We start from the raw sequence: 18,086 nt of genomic DNA, 5'->3' as shown, positions 1-18,086 counted from the left end.
ACTCGTGTACCATCTGCATTCAATAAAGTTATTCTTCCACATTCATTCTTTTGCTTGCGACATAACGATAAAATTCTTTTGGATTGCCTTTAGCTTGCATGGCCAATTTCTTTTCATACTCTGTTTTAGCTTTTCTCACAATACTCGGTACTTTTCTGGCCTGAGCTTTATATATTTCATAACTCCTCTTACTCTTATTTTCACGATATTCTTTCCACATCAACTTCTTCTTGTGGATCTCTAGCTTAATAAGGCTGCACATCCATTTCACTCCCAACCTATTTATTCTTCGAATACTAGAGATACATTCAGATACCGCCTCATTCAAGCACTTTTTCAAAGATTCCCATGCATTACTGACATTTTTTCCATTCAGTAACTGATACCATGGGACCAAAGATAGTATTCTTCTAAGTTGATCATAATTTACGGCTTTGTAAATTAGCATGTAACCTGATTTAATCGGAGTTTCAATACAAGTAGATACTTCCCAAGAAAGAACAGCATGATCACTGTCGCCAATCAGTGGTAAAATAGCCATATTCTTAACAGAGATCCCTTCTGATGCTATGAGCAAATCCAACACTCTTTGACCTCGAGTTCCTTCTTTCACATGCTGCTTGAGAAAGTTATCTCGCAACAATTCAATAAATTCCTGTTCTTTCTGATAATGAGATTTCTCTTCTACTCAATCAATGTTTGGAAAATTAAAGTCACCCATAATGATCATTCGCTTGGTACCCATAAGACTAAATTGGTGATGCATTTCTTCGTCCCCTACAACTGAACTGCCAGGTCTTTAGCAACATCCCACCATATATTTCATTCTGTTAACCTCCACTTCACACCAAATAGACTCAAACTCATCGCTACATGGAACATTGTTATCCTCGTTGTTTTCTTGTATTTCTACCCTAACTGGACTTAAGTCATCTGATATCATTAGTAGCACTCCTCCTCCTCTCCTATCTCTTTTATCATTCCTAAAAATAGTATATCCATTACACTCGATCCCACTTACTATATCTGATTCTGATAGCCAGGTTTCACTAATGCCAACAATCTTAGGCCACATCGTATTCAATAAAGCAGCAAACTCAACCCCTTTGTTTCTAATGCTCCTAGCATTTGTGTATAGACATAATAAATTACGACCTAGCCTATTCTTATATATGCAATGTATTTGGTCTTGTTCTAGAATTTTCTCTTTTCCCTCCCCAGACATACTTAAAAGGTCTGAACTCAAAGCATATTTTTCCACTCCTTCACCGTATACATAACCATGTTCAAAGGCATTCATATCTTTATCTTGTTTGTATACCATAGTTGAACTTTCACACACGTTTTCACCATTCCTCCCTTGATGGTCTAGTTTCCCTGACTCTCTGCATTAAGTCTCATACCAAGAAGTAATTTCTCCAAGCTTCTGATGCCAAATGAATTCAAGTGCAGGCCATCATTCTTATACAAATCTTTTCTGCCATCAAACACATCCCCAGACATCTAAAAACTTGCATCCATATCTTCTACATAGCCTGCACGTGAAATCATTTGCTATCATCGCCCTCCTTCTTAACTCATTACTATCATATCTAGGTAGTAATCCTACAATTTTTACTCTTTCACATTTCTTTCTCGCTTCTTCAAACAGACCTTTCATATCTTCTCTCATACTGTGTTTGTCACCACTTAAATTATTAATACCTACCAGCACTACCATTTCTTTTACATTTCGGGTTTAGTTTTTAATTTTCGCTCCTGGGAAACTAGAAGTGGTGACTCCCTCGGCAAGCACAAATTTTAAAATTGAGTCACCATACCATATTACCTCTTTTTTCTTAGATATTAACGGACTTGCCTTGTTATTATCAATATTTTGATTACCAAGTTCAGTATTTTCCTGCCTCATCCTTTTTCTTATCCTGTCGAAGTTTAAACAAACGTTTTTCTACCTTTTCCAATTCCCTGGTCGATTTCCTAATAATTTCTTTTAACCGAGCTATTTCTAATATCAACGTATCCTCAGATAAATTATTATCATCACTGCAGCAGTGTTTTTGTTCAGGACAAACGCTCTCCTCAGTAGCAACTTTAGCTTTAGTGACTGCCTTGTTACGACGAGTTTTTGGCACCATTTTCAAGAATAGTAAAAACTAATAATTTCTCTGAAATCATGTTATAAAACACTTTAGTACAATAACTACACTAATAAAACTACAATAATATACTAAAAATACACAAGTAAATCTAAGAAAATACTTAATAAATCAACAAAAATCACAAATCTCTCAGGAGCTCTCTGACAGTACGTCTTTTCACCTGCTAGCCTCATTTCACATGCATGCTACCTTGTGCTCCTCTGACAGTTGTTGGAGCACCCAGCATGAGTACTCCTTTCGAAAGCTAAGGACATTATGAACAATTTTGTGAACAGCAGACTTACTTAAGTTCACTACTTGTGCAATTTTGCACAGTTTTACTCTCTAGTCTTCAAAAACAATGCCCTCAATTTGCAAAATGTTGTCTTCTGTCTTGCTCAGTATCGATCTTCAGTGCCACCATGGTCCACTTGAAATTCATTGTACCAAAAAAAACCACACCTGCTTCTCTGACATTAACTTTTCCCCATACACAGCAACCAGTTCATGATGAATGCCACTTCATGAAACACCTTTTGCTTGCAAAAAATGAATAACTTCACAAACACCTGTTTTCAACCACACTCACACGGTAGCTGCCATCTTGCAACTGGAATTATCTGTGAGGTGACAGTAGTGTCATGTTACAATGGTGGTCTTTTTGAATGTTATTAATGGGTCTATCTGTCCACCATGTTTTATATCACTCCCTTTCACCATTATTAAGAGAAAAAAAATGTGTTATTACCTTACTTTTTGGAAATCCCTAGTGTATATATGTATGTGTATGTGTGTATATATGCACATATTATACACAGTAGAAGTATGCGAGGTGTGACAATTTAATTCTCAGAACGGCCATGTAGTGTTGCTCATATGGTGATTTGGTTGGAGTCATGTGAATAATCATGTTTATATGTTTTAACTAATGCATGCGCAAACCTCAAGCTGATTTGCTGTTGCAAAAAATAGAGATCTCCATATAAACTTTGTTATAAAAATGTGTGATTGAAATTTGAAGCAGCGTGTTACATCAAATTTTGTGTGAAAATTGACAAAACCGCTACCAAAACATTGGCGCTGTTGAAAGTGGCATATGGCATAGATACTCTTAAAAAGTCAAGTGCCTTTGAATGGCATAAGAGATTGAAAGGTGGGCGAGATGTGATTGATGACCCCCAGAAGTGGGCAGCCAAAAACAAAAATGACAGATGCAGATATAAACAGAGTGCGAGATTTTGGTACAGTCTGACAGACGATTAAGTGTGCGATTAATGGCTGATGAATTGCAAATGAATTGAGAAACAGTCAGGGTAATTTTAACTGAAGAATTGAGTATGCGAAAGATTTCTGTGAAGTTTGTGCCTCGGATCTTGATGGACAAACAGAAGCAGCAGTAGCGGTGGATCTTTCTGCAAATAAGCACATTTTCTGGGAGTAATTATGGGTGACAAAACCTGGTGCTTCCAGTACGATCCTGAAACAAAATGCCAGAGCATGCAGTGGAAAACTCTGAGTTCGTCACATCCAAAAACAGCACACATGTCATGTTTGCAGTTCAAGACCAAGCTGGTGTGTTTCTTTTATCACAATGGGGGGGGAGTCCACTTTAGAGGTGCTGAAAAGATTATGGGATTCTCTTCATTCTGTTCAGAGTAAAAGACCTTAATTGTGGCCTGACAAGTAGATCATCCATCACGACAATGCACCAAGCCATAGTGTGCTCATTGTGTGTGAGAGAGATTCTGGTCAAAAAATCACTTACCGAATTAGATCATCCTGCTTATTCACCTAACTTAGCTCCCTTGATTTCTGGCTGTTTCCAAAATTAAAGACTGTGCTAAAAGAATAAAGATTTTCTGACATCGCTCATATCCAGCATAATGTGATAAAGGAACTTGAGAGCATTCTAGAAAAAGAGTTCCAAAAATGGGAACACTGTTTAAACCAGTGTATAAATGCACAAAGGGACTACTTCAAAGGCGAGAGTAACCACTATAGTTCTGAACATAGGTTTTTTTACAGGTGCATTCTGGGAATTAAATTGTCACACCTCACACACATTATGATAGCTCAACACAGCCACTATTTCATGACATCAACTACTTTTTTCCATATTGGTCTACCCTCAATTGAAACAGAAACTGGCTCCCTAGTTGAATAACATGTGAGAAGAAAGGGGGATGAAACATGGCAGAAGCCACTTCATGTCTCCAAAAAAGCAGGGTGGTGGTGTTTTACCTGGTGATGAAAGGCATCTGCCACCTATCATGTTAATACACACCAGATGAAACAACTTTTCTGAAGAAATGGTTATAGAAAGTTTTTCCGCTTTGTTAGAAATTAAATTATACTAGACATGGTATTTTTACCCTAGCAAAATTTGGACATGAAGTATCTTCACAACTATACTTGTATACAGAGGTGGTTAACTTAATGCCATAATGCACAGCACACTTCCTTTTGAACATTTTTTGCTATGTATTGTGGGAAGTGGTTACCACCCAGACGACTCTCAATCTTTTGAGGTGCAAAAGTGAAGGGATATTCATCATGGACCTGGAGTAGCATAAGGATGCAAGAAAACCTTATAGCATTAGGAGAAAGAAAATATGGATGGATAGTAAGAAATATTGATTTGTTACAGATTGTTTCCAGTCTATAACAAATGCCACAGATTGGGTTTCCATTGTAACATAGATAGAGGGCATTTATTGCAGAGTAATGGCATTAGTCTGCAATGCAGTTCTTCAAGCAAGATCTCTCCTGTTAGGGTATCCTTGTTGGAACTTGAATAAGTCATTAAACAGTGTCATTATTAGTACCCAACTGTGAAAGTTTGTGGTGAGAGCAGTTAAATATTTCCTTATACCAGATTCCACTGTTATTAATAGAAAGAATGTCAGTGCCAGAATGATATGGCAGTCTTAGAGTTAAGTATAGACTGCTGTAGGATTCAGGAATAATCTCTGCTTTTGGGTCATTGTAATCATTTATTACAAATAGTTGGAGATGAAAAGCCAGGTGGTACTGGAGAACATCTCCACACATGTGTGATTGGACTTTATATTACAGACCAATGACACATGTGTCATTGGTCTGTAATATATTTAGGCATTTTTGAGACTTATTGCTTAAATAATAGGATTTTAATGCTTGAAGCCCTAGAACTCCATACTTTGATATTTGAAGAAATTCATTTTTAACAGCTTTAGAAGAAAAGGAAAGTGGCCCAGTTTTCCAGTCTTCTAAGTTTTCAATATTTTTGTGCATAAGTTCTTGAAAATGGTAGTATTGGCCAGGTGGAGAAGGGAATTCCCAGTATGGTAAGAAGTTCTCTCTCTTAGGGGTTAGTCCAAAAAAGAACATGTCTAAGATCCTATCTTCCAAAAACTTTGAATTCCCCCCCCCCCAAAAAAATGTATTGAATCATTATCTCCTTCAAAGTGCCTACCCTAACAGAAAGGTCTGATAGGAACCCATTGACTAGAAGGTGGGTAGTTTCATTAGTTATAGGCTCCTTTAATGACAGATATCAGCCTCTTGTCTACCCTAACAGAAAGGGTACATCGTCATTATCTGCATATGCTAATACCTTATTTACCTTATTATCCAAATAAATTTGATATAAGTTGAAATATTTTTACTTATTTACCCTTTTTGTATATTGCTAATAAATTTAACAGAGTATGATACATACTAGTTTTTTCTTGGAAAGCAATCAATTTTTGAGCTGGCATATAAGTCGACCTAAAAAATTTAGTACTCTTTTTCAATGCTGAAAAGTCGACTTATACGCTGGAATATACGGTAATGTTATTTATAGTAATCCCTCAGGGAGGGATCTGTTTCAGAATTGCAATTTGGTATATTTCTGTGAAGTTAGTTTATTAAGTACATACATTAATTAGTACATATGTTAGGTTAGTACATACAATTAATTAGTGCATAACAATATATTGTGTATGTAATAAAGAGAGAAAGTTATTTATTTCTTCTTTCATGTTTTATAGTGAGAATAAATGCTTTGACATCAGAGCTTATTATGATGGAAGAAATCACTTTATCTCAGTTACTGAAACATGCAGGAAGATTTCAGTAAGTATCCAGTTATTTGCATGTGATTTACACTGTATGTGTGTTATGATCATTCAGAAGAAAAGTGACTATTGTGACTGAATATTAACTCTAAACTTTCCTGTGTTGACTCTCACTGTAGAGAACTCTTAGGAGCCACTGAAATGATTTATTATAGTAAGTAGCTTGCTGTACAGAATTTTCTTTAGAATTGTGTAGTAGTGTTGTGGCTATTTTATGCCATCTATATTCTTTAGGGAACTGTTGGTAGTTTTGTGATAGTGAATGAGTATAAAGTCTTATCTGTAATGAGAGCTCACTGTATATGTGCATGCCACATGTCTGCCTCTGAAATCTATCTTTTAAACAGATTGCATTAAATGTTTTTTCATTTTAATTCTGATGTATTGTACGTGATATTATCAAAAGCATTTAGACACCATTCTCAAAATAGTGAATGATATGCATCAATCGTAATCCAAAGAGAAAATAGGAAGTTTAGTAGCAGCCAGCATGAAATGTAATATGATGTGTATGCAGTTCGAAACACCTTGGTTATATCATTAATTTATTATCACATGCTGCCACACTAAACTGGTTGAACTTTCTAGATCATCTTGATGTTAATCACTGAAAAGATGGAAGATCAAGAAAATTAAAGGATAGATATTACTAAATCATGAGTGACTAAATCAATGGTTACTTCATTTATAAAGAATGCATCATCCTTTCCTGGCATGTATTCTTAAAAATGTACTGTAAATCTTACATGGTTTGTTTTCTTCCCATTTGGTCTCTAACTTGTTAGGACCTGATATGATCAGCTGTTACATTTGTCTTCTAAGACGTTTCTGACTGCATCATTCAGTTTAGATCTGTCTTCCTTTTTCTTCTGCCATTTTTGATTTTACTAATCTTTCATTTTTTGTTTTTAAGTAACTATACTTAGATTATCTTTGTTCATGCATTTTGAATACCAAAAAAGTCCATTTAATTTCTAATATCTTCATTTTTAATATTATTATTTTATTTGTCAGGTGGAAGACTGATATATATTAAAATGATAACTGATGCTCTATTCACTCTCTTAAATTTCCTAAGAATTCTCATATTCTTAGTAGCAGTTAGTGTGAAATGCAGTATGAAGCATTATGTAGTTCCAAATAGCTTGGTTGTATCATTAATTTCTTGTCACATGCCATCTCTCAGCTTCAGGTTAAAATTGATCAAAATACTATCTTGGGATATAGTACTATATACTGGAGGCCTTTAAAAAAAAAAAAAATTCACAAACCAAAGGAACTTTTATGACTTACTCATATGTGTCAGAGACTCTCCAGCCTAGAAAAATAAAATGATATATTATTTTATGATAAAATGAAAAATAAAATAAAACTTTTCCCCAACTAGTTGTGCTACACATTAGAATGCTGCAGTCCTATGTAAAAAATACTTTATTGAAAGAATTAAACACCTAGTAATAGAACCATTGAACATTCTAGCAAGTCTAGATGTCAGCCTTTTAACTGTCCCTGGAAATGAAACATTGGATCTACACATACTGGCCATTGAATTAGAAACATTTATTTAATACCATATTGGACTTCATTTAGCCCAAATTACAGCATGTGTGTGGTTTGCCATTGATTCCAGAAGGTGTTGGAGTGCATCTATGTCTACAATATATCAGGCATTCATTAGACAGTCCTTTAACTGGGTCAGATTTTGATGGAAGAGGACTTTGCTCCCAGATCTGTCTTTCTAACATGTCCTATACATTCTAAATGGAATTCATATCTGGGCTTTTGGGCCAAGGAAAACGGCAGAAGTCGCTGTCATGCTTGCTGAACCACTGCTGAACAATTCTTGCATGATGGACAGTAGCATTGTTCTCCGTGAAATTTCTAACCCAACTCTCAGATTATAAGTTAAAATTGGATTAAACACTGCCTTATGCATTGTAAGTAGTGTTCTGGCTAATTTCTGTCTTATTCCATGTACACTTTTCAGTGGCTTCCCACCATACTTGTTTTGCTTATTCTGTTATCTATTTCCAAATTTAATTTGCAGTCTTCACTAAAAATTATACCTACATAGCCAAAATATTTTACTTTTTATAGGCTTTTTGTTTCTGGTTGATTTTCATACCAGCTTTTATTATTATTATTATTATTTTAAAGTGTTGTCTTAAATACTTGTATTGGATTTATTTAGTAGTATAACATCACTAGTGTAACATAAAGAGCTAAGTTGAATATTTTCGATTTTAATATCAAGTTTAATGCTACTTTTTGTATACCTAATTTTACATCAAACTATCTTCCTCTACATCCTCTAGTTCTAACAGCTGATCTATAACTTAAATATAGCATATATATTACTCTGTATAATATCTTATTTGCATAATATAATTGTATATTTTGAACAGATTTTCTGTTGGGACTTTATCTTATGACTTCCAGATCTACAAAACTTAAATAAAGATTTTTATATATTTTCATGATTTATTGACTTAAATTAAAAATATGATCCTAACAACTTCTATTTGACTTGAAACAAGCTTCTTCAAGTTTCTCTTCCACAGTTTTTTTAGTCATTTCTCAAGTATCATAATCAAATTCCTGATATGTATCCTCAAGGAGTATATATGGTACTATGATATTGCTGCATGAAAAGTTTACATTATTGCTAACCTCTCTCTTATTCCATATGGTGTCTTTCATGGCATCAGATGTTAGAAATTACAGAAGTCATTTCTTTCATCAGTCTAACTAGAGCTTGGTTTATCTCTTTGTCTTTTTCCTGCCTGCCATTCTGGCATCCATCCAACACCTGTTTTATTTCTAACCTAGTTCTTGGATTCATGAGTTAAATTGGTTTGAATACTGCCTTGTATACAGCTACTTTTCTCAGTAATCTCTCTCTCTCTCTCTTTCTTAATCCATATAAATTTATTTATTTGACTCCTTACTGTACCAACTTTGCTAATTTTGTTGTCTATTCCCATATTTGATTTGTCATCTTCACATGCCATATATTGCTAAATATTTTATTTGTTCTATAAGTTTCACATTCAGGATGTAGGTGATGTTTTTACTGTTCCTGTTTGTTTTTATTGCTGATTTTCATACCAGATTTGTTTGGTTAGGGAATCTTGCAGACTTGTGCTGGATTTTTTAAGAATATATCATTATCTGAAAGCAATACATCGACAAAGACACCCAGTGGAAATTAAACTTAAAATTTTGTCATATCACTGAAATTAATTTAGGTAAACAGAAATGTTCTCGGTTTGCACAAAAAAATTAATAATATATATATATAACTTGAATATTTACCTTGTTTTTAGGCCTGATCGTACTTTGTACCAAGTTTATTCTGTTCTGGAAAAGTTGAAAGAGTAAGTATAAGTAATTTTGTTTCATTAAATTTCATTTCTATGTATCTTTAATTGAGAGAGATTTTTAGTGGCAGATTGTAGTAGAGTTATTAAGCATGTAAACTTTCTGTCAGTTTACATGCTTGTTAATTTTAAGTGGACAAACAATAATCATTTGCTGCTGATCAAAACATGGCTTACTTCTTTACTGTATATACTAGGTAGCAAAAAAAAAATATTCATTGCCTTAGATCTGATTTTGTCGTTTCAAATCATGCAAGTATGTATTAACTACTGAAAATTATTATTAACATTTAACTCTGCCTCCATTGCACCAAAAGAAGCATTGCCAATGTTCCACTCTTACACATCATAATATATATATATATATATCTCATTTACCTATGACCAGTGGAAAATATTTAGTTTTTGTAATGAACATATGCCACATTTATTACCATGGGCATGCAAAGGATTAGATAATATGAGAACCCTGTTGAAGCTGTTTCAGGCCTCCAGGGAATAAACACACCAAGAATGCGGCAGTACATTTTATTCACTCATGCACTACCTTATATGCATAAAAGATGGTAGAATTTTTCAAAGCCCCTTCTAGCCTTTGAAAAATCTGTCTTAAATTGCTCTGCTTAATAGTTTATTCACTTGTTTCCAAAGGTATTAGAACTCAAGCACATGATATTTAATTATTTCATCCCATCTTTCCTTGCATGTTATGCTCAGTGGACTTATGGCCAAGTAACTTGGCTAGATATCCTAATTAATACTCTTATAAAGTGGTTAATCCATTCTGCATAGTGTATTGTGGCTATCAGCTGCATACATTCTTCTGACCAGTTTGTCTCTTTTGCAGAATAAAAAACCTGAATTTTCAGATAGAAAAATCCTGCCACTTCTGAATGAGATCAGCTAACTCACCTTTAGTTGAAAAGCCCTGATAAGGATTCTTTGCATCCTAAGCAAGAGTTGAATCCAGGTCTTTCCAACCAAAAGGCATCATTAAAACCAGCTGAGCTGTAGAGGCTTGATATCCAAGTATAGGCTCTGATAATGATGTAGAAGGAATTCTAGTAGTGTATAAATGTTGAATGAACCTGCTTCTTTGTATCACTACTCTACAGCCTAGAGTGGTGATACTTAAATGCAAACATTCATCATGCTGCTTAAAAGATATTTACCTTTATTAATGCATATGTTTGCTTTTTATTAATTCTATGTTATCACTAATACACGACACTTTTTCAAAAAACTCGTTGGTTTTTTTCATTAGTAGGCAGGACTCTTGATACTTGCTGAAATGCATGTGAAAATTAATGATATTTTTTTGTCAGAGTAGCATGTGTATCCCATTCAAATCCTGCTGTATTATGGATGTTTGTAAAAGGCCTTCTAGTCTGAAAAATCTTTGTCTTATCTTGTAATCCCAGTTCACCTCTTCCAATAAGTATTGGGAGGACTCAAATATAAGTACATGAGATACAAATTCAGTTCTGATAATGATATCGAAGAAATTCTGGTAGCAAATTCGTGTAAATTGTACTGCACAATGTATTTCATACATCTGCCTGTTCTTCGGCCATGTGAATAGCAGTGGTATATTCTATCCTTTGCTGGAAAGGATAGAATTCACAAACATTCATAACACAGATTCCACTGTATTATGAATGTTTGTGAATTGCTTTAGGTGTCTGATGATTTCCATGAGACCACCATCTGCTTATTGGAGGTTGAAATGTGAAAAATATCCATGTTTAGCCTTCCGATTGATTTCGCATGATTTCTGTATCTTCAGATCCTTAGTCTACTCATTGAATTAATATGCTGTAGGATTACAGCATCCATTACATTTGAGTAATTTTTACTTTTGATTCTGAATATAATCAACTTTTTTGTCCTTAAACATAAATTGAAAAAAAGGAAAAATAAGATAACTGCAACATAACAGTTGCATATGAACTTTGGCAATCTTGTTACTTAAAAGATATTTATCTTTATTAATGCAGTGTTATCACTACTACACAAAACGTTTTCAAAAAACTCATTGCTTCTCTTCACTTTAAGCAAAGCAGGACTCTTCATACTAGCTGCATTGCATGTGAAAATTAATAAATATTTTTTGTCAGAGTAGCCTGTGTGTCCTGGTGAAAATAGTATTTGCTTCCATAGCACCAGATTACTAAGAAAGGTCATTACATATTTGATTCTAGTTGGCAAGTGGAAGAACTTTTATAGGCCTTTCTTTAGCTGATTTCCTAATTAATTGTTCTTTGGCACAAGCACTTAAGGTTTTTCTTCCTAAGAACTCAGATTTTTAATGCCACAATTCAAAAAAAATCACTGTAGCAACACTGTTTCGCACATGGTATATGTATTGTTAAGATTTAGGATCATGAATAGCAGCACTTGTCCTCCATAATCTTTCTCCCTTGAAAGCCCTGATGCACTGATAGCTTGCTGACTATTTCTGGCTACCACCAATCTTCAAAAAGTTAGTTAGCCTAAATGAGGCTCTTCCTGCTCTCCTTGGGAATAAAATTGGTAGAGGATAATGAATTCACTGTTATTTATCATTTATTATTTTTGCATGGGAGACTCCATGGAGGTTCCGTGCAATAATGATAATAAATGAATGGAATGAGTCTGACAGTTTATTCCACTCATTATTGCTCAAAGCAAAAATATCTAGTCCTCACAACTATTGTTAAGCATATTTTTACTCAAATTCTAGCGATGACCCCTTGTTCTGCTGCCTCTGCCAAGTGCTGAAAATTTTTTTTGGCATTAGTCCTATTTATTTAGTGTGGGATGATGCAATAGCTGTTTGGCATGTAAAAATCTCACCTAATTGTTTCACTTATTATGTTCATTTTTTACAGTATTATCAGTATATACAGATTGTAAATTTTATTATTGAGATTTAAGTTTTGTTATATGATATGATAATCTGAAAATATATATGTGTTAGCTCACATTTATTAATGTAATTGTATGCACTAGTATTTTTGGAACTACCATTTGATTTAACCATAGCAATGCAAAAGGAGACTTAAATGTATTAAAGTACTTAGTCCTCTTTCTTACCACAGTATTGTAATCCTTACATAGAAATAATGTTGTATATATATTATTATATGTTTATTTATAGTAGTGTTCCTATGCCATGCAGTTGTAACATGCAATCTCTGTACTAACAGCATCCATGTTGTCACTAGGATTTCACTTTGAATCTCAGTAACAGGCAGCACAGTAGTTGTGATTTTTGGAACAGCTGTTGCTGGGTAATGGGAATGCCAGTAAGCAAGCAAATGGGTGAGAAGAGGAAGAAAGAGAGCTGAAAATGAATTTAAAAAAAAAAAATGAGTGTTTCACTGAATGAAAAATTCTTTTGATTCTGAATCCTATTCTCAGATATTTTACAAGTACAGATAATACTAAAAATACAGCTGATAACAGAAATAAAAGCCAAATTATATCTCAATATATCATTGCTTCTCATCATCCATGCAATAAGTGAAAAGCCAGAAGCAGAAAATGTTACTCATCTTTTTTCAAAAAGGTTTGACAGGATTGGAAAATCACCCAAAACAGTTAAAAAAACTACATTCTGGTGATTTCTTGTTGAAACATTATCTGCAACTCTTAGAAAAACTACTTTGAGCGACAACAGTGCAGGGGGGGGACAATAACATCTCATAAAACACTCAGCTGTTCTTAAAGTGTGATATCAGAATGGGATCTAATTGGTGTTCCAGATGAGGAGATATGCTTAAAGCCTAAAGATCAAGGAGTGACAATTATGGGATGCATCTTAATACATAGGAATAGTTGCATGGTTCCAACCAGGAATATCATCCTTACTTACACACCTAATCCTCTAAGATGCTTTTAAGTGTCAGAAATGGGGACAGGTTCAGACTTGTCATAGCTCTACCATCTTTACTCAGTGTGTTTCAATGTATTAAAGATTATGAAAATTAATCTTGTTCTGCAAAGAAACCTACACGTGTCAAATATGTGAGAGAGATCATTCAGCCTACATCCAAGCATGCCAGTGGTGGAAAGATGAAAAAGAGATAAAGATAAAAATCGAACAATGAGATGAATTGTTTGGTTCATATCAGGATGCAAAGAGGAAGCTAGCTAACACAACAACTCTTATGCCAAGAAAGTGGCAGTTAAGCATATATCCAAAGCAACACAAATCCATATCTCATACCATCCAGTAGTTTCGGCATACCAAAAACTTTATGATTGTGAGTGCTCTTTGGAGCATATTTAATCACTCTACCAATTACAGTCTTGCTTCTGATAGCTCCTAAATGATCCTACTGAATGAGAACCAAAGAAAATTATGGGCAAGGACATCACAGAAAGAAAACTACCATCCCAAAGAAAAAAATGGATACTTCTTGTCCACTGAATATAAGTTAAACACAACACCTGATTCTGACATTTCAGATGAAGTATTAAACATTTTTCCAGAGGAAGAGATGGATACTGGCTGTCCTAACTTCCTAAAATTACATCAATTGACTGATATAATCCAGATAGTAAGCCCTCAACAGCTCTCAAAAATCGGATTTCTACAAAACGAAAACAATAGGGAAATTTTACAGTGCCAAAATATTGATAATATCACGGTTATTCTACAGAAACATAAATTCATTTCTTTTCGCAGCAGACATTCAAAATCCAGTGAGGACTCAGTTTAAGGCATTCCACAGTTATTCATAAGGACAGAACTGGAGATTGATCTGCTCATTGAAGAGTTGTTATCCTTACCCACAGGCTTTACAGGCGTGTGAGTAAGGATAACAACTTACCTCTGCACTGGAAGTGATAGCCATCTGCCTTAGCAGGATTTCTTATTATAATATGTTCCATTTATTTACTGCCGAGTTCTCAGTTAACTCATATATCCGACTTGATAATCTCATACTGCAACTGCCTCAGCAATTCTTAGGATTACTTGAATGAACACAATACTCTGTGGTGTAGTACCAACACAAAAGTGCAAGATTGGATTATTGAGCATATGCTTGACAATAATGACCTTGCTCTGTTCTTAATAATGGATGTAATACCTTCTTCCATTCCTGCCCTCTTGTATTCTGCAATAGATCTTAAAATCTGCTTCCCTGCCATTCTTTCACCTTTCATGTGGAATATTGAAAAGAACATATATGGAAGCAGTTACTTCCCTGTGCTATATGCTATATTTTCACAGATGTCATGTTCTTCTACATGGACTTCCACTTTGAAAATTGTCCAAGCTAAGTGGAATACATTTTCTCATCGTGTAAATGTAATGCTGAGGCAATCAACCAAACACCCATCATTGAAACAGTGATGTATACAACAGATTGTATTTTCCAAGCAGCAAAACCTGCAATTTCAAAAGAAATCTCAATTTCATGATATCCTAACAATGTGGAACCCCAAATGCCAAGCAGCCAAAAAAAAGGTCAAGATGGAGCATGGATATATTTTAGAGATGCCGTGTTATATTAAATTGTGTAGCTTTTTGCTATGCCAGAGTATGTTATATTAGATATCAGAGTCAAAAACAATTTTGGATCCAATTTACATCATCTGTTCATCACACAACTAGTGCAAAAGTAGTATGGAATAAAATCCAGAAAATAAAGGGTTGTTATATATAGAACACACCATTCATCACAGCTGGTATATAATAGATGTGTAGCTGCTGAACCCAAAACAGTGCTGACATTTAGGAAAAAGCTTTTCTAGAATCTCAACAATAGCTTCATATTCTCCTGAATTTTTGATATTTAAAGAACAACAAGAGAACAACAGAATAAAACTCACAATGAAGTATACTTATGTAATATTTTTATTATTAAACACAGAATTTTCACACATGTATTAAGGCCATCTTCAGTATGATTTTCATACATCATCTACAGATATCTCGATATACTAAAGTCTGAAAAGTAGTACAGAATCAAAAGAAATGTAAAAACTGAGGAAAACTCATGTAAAAATTATTTATCAAAACTAAAATTTTTGCCTATGACTCCTAGGCCAAAAAGTACCACCTCAATAGCTAATATAAATAACTGAATGAGGTCAATTACTTCCTAAATAGCTAACCTCAATAGCTAATATAAATAACTGAAGTTGGGAAAGATTGGCAAATTTAAAAAGTACTATCTTCCATAAATGAGATAGATGTAGATCATCGGATCTGTTTAAGTTAGGACAGTGAAATAAAGTTTCACGATTTCTTTATAAAAATGTTCTGTAAAGAAACAACTTTTATGAAGGACTCTTCTCTTGTTCCAATGAACTGTATGTTTAGTGCCAATTACGAATAAAATCAGATCAGATATTGTGGTTTGTCCAAAATTAGATAACTCACAAGAACAAGAAAGCTGATAAACATTTTGAAAAACCTAGAGGTGGAAGTGAGAAAGTATATGTTTTAATTCTTTCTGTAAAAGTTCATCTGAAGAACATAAAGAATGATGTACTAAAGTCTAAATAGTTCCAGTCTTTTGATGAAGAATTAGTAGATCTAAAAAGGCTAATTGATTATTTACTTCTTTTAAGGTGAATTGGATCCCGAGGTGAAGTGTATTTAATTTGGAAAGAAACTGCTGTAACTCAGAAGAACAGCCATTCCAAATTACACAAATATCATCCACAATTCTGTACCAATGCATAGTTTAGGTGAAATGCTATTGAAGATATGTTGTTCAAAGTGTACCATGTTTCATCAACAAAATTATATTTCTAAAATGTAAGATGGCTCAGGTTATTGCTATCTGTTGTTAAATAAAAGAAATTTATTGGTCTCCTAAAGCCCATTAGATTTGCTTAAAGGCTAGTAGGTCACTTTTAATTCTCGTAGATAGGCTTATACGTTGGTTATGCATTATTAAATTACTTAAGGAATTGAACAACGTAGATATGAATATAAATTAAATTACACTTTAATAAATATTTCGGCAACGTCACGTTGCCATCTTCAAAAGGAACTTACAAAAAAAAGACACGTGCACGTAGGCACTACAACACAGTAACTGAGAATGAAGAGATGAAGCTATCGTTCTCCTAAAAGTCCTGATGGTGCCCTCTAGCAGGCTGTGTAGGTGTTCTTGGCCATTGGGCTGAAGGTCTGCTGATATAAGCCTCCCAAATTTGGGGCAGTTGCATACAACCAAATTTGTTGAGGTTTGGAGAGTTTCTTAGGGCTGAGGCTGATTCCATAAATAGTCTGTCGAATTTGTATTTGCTACGGTATATTACTGTAGCTTTTTTCCACCGTATTCTGTGGCGTGTATCCAGAGCATGGTCTGCAAGACCAGAATGGCTGTACTTGTGAAAACGGATGTAGTCCTTGTGTTCAGAACTTCTGATATTCGCTGTCCTGCCTGTTTGGCCAAAGTAAGACAGTTTACAGCTGCAGAGGACCTGGTATACACCAGGTAGGTCTAGGGGAAGTGGTTGGTCTTTAGTGGAGCGGATAAGGAATGCCAATTTTCTGTATAGCCTGTAACAGGAGGTCAGGTCATGTTTTTTAAAATTATGGTAATTTTTCCCGAGGTGCCTCGGATGTAGTAGGGAATGGTGATGGATTTAGAGTAATCCTTGTTGTGTGTGTGTGTGGGGAGGGGGGGCTGTGGTTTGTAGGTTTTAATATTTTTTGGATTTTTTTAGGGGTAGCCATTGGCTGAGAAAGTGTTGAGGATGTGATTTAGTTCGGTGTTTAGGGCCATGTCGTTAGAACAGATTAGTTTAGCCCTGTTGTATAGTGTTTTCACCACTCCATATTGTTGAGAGGGGGTGGGGGGGATTGTTGGTGAATGTATCTGCCTGTATGGTTGGGTTTCTATAAACTGAGAAAACCAAGGTTCCATCAGGCTGGTGGGTGACTAGTGTGTCTAGGAAAAGGAGACTGTTGTTTTCCTCTTTTTTTTGAGAGGGAAAAACAACAGCCAACTGGCCAAACAGGCATGACAGCAAATATCAGAATTTCTGAACACAAGGACTACATCCGTTTTCACAAGTACAGCCATTCTGGTCTTGCAGACCATGCTCTGGATACACCCACAGAATACGGTGGAAAAAAGCTACAGTAACATACCGTAGCAAATACAAATTCGACAGACTATTTATGGAATCAGCCTCAGCCCTAAGAAACTCTCCAAACCTCAACAAATTTGGTTGTATGCAACTGCCCCAAATTTGGGAGGCTTACATCAGCAGACCTTCAGCCCAATGGCCAAGAACACCTACACAGCCCGCTACAGGGCACCATCAGGACTTTTAGGAGAATGATAGCTTCATCTCTTCATTCTCAGTTACTGTGTTGTAGTGCCTACGTGCACGTGCCTTTTTTTTTTGTAAGTTCCTTTTGAAGATGGCAACATGACGTTGCCGAAATATTGGAAATATTTATTAAGTGTAATTTAATTTATATTCGTATCTACGTTGTTCAATTCCTTAAG

The 18,086-nt window shown here is 34.8% G+C and overlaps 1 protein-coding gene across 1 annotated transcript in view; it reads left to right on the top strand.

Annotated features, from left to right (window-relative positions):
• The window catches only part of LOC150105519 (little elongation complex subunit 2-like), a 294,381-nt gene that overhangs the window by 239,987 nt on the left and 36,308 nt on the right, over positions 1–18,086 (top strand). Inside the window, exons 14-15 of the mRNA XM_090394868.1 lie at positions 6,152–6,236; positions 9,565–9,615. Of these exons, the coding sequence (XP_090250994.1) occupies positions 6,152–6,236; positions 9,565–9,615 (136 nt within the window). The remainder of the gene's footprint in view (positions 1–6,151; positions 6,237–9,564; positions 9,616–18,086) is intronic.

This window comes from Typopeltis vanoorti, chromosome 6 (genome assembly GCF_054136105.1).
Source record: "Typopeltis vanoorti isolate ZY-2024b chromosome 6, IOZ_Tvanoo_1.0, whole genome shotgun sequence".
NCBI classification, from domain to species: domain Eukaryota; kingdom Metazoa; phylum Arthropoda; class Arachnida; order Uropygi; family Thelyphonidae; genus Typopeltis; species Typopeltis vanoorti.
Note: the sequence above shows the minus strand (reverse complement) of the source record. Positions and strands in the feature narration are given on the sequence as shown.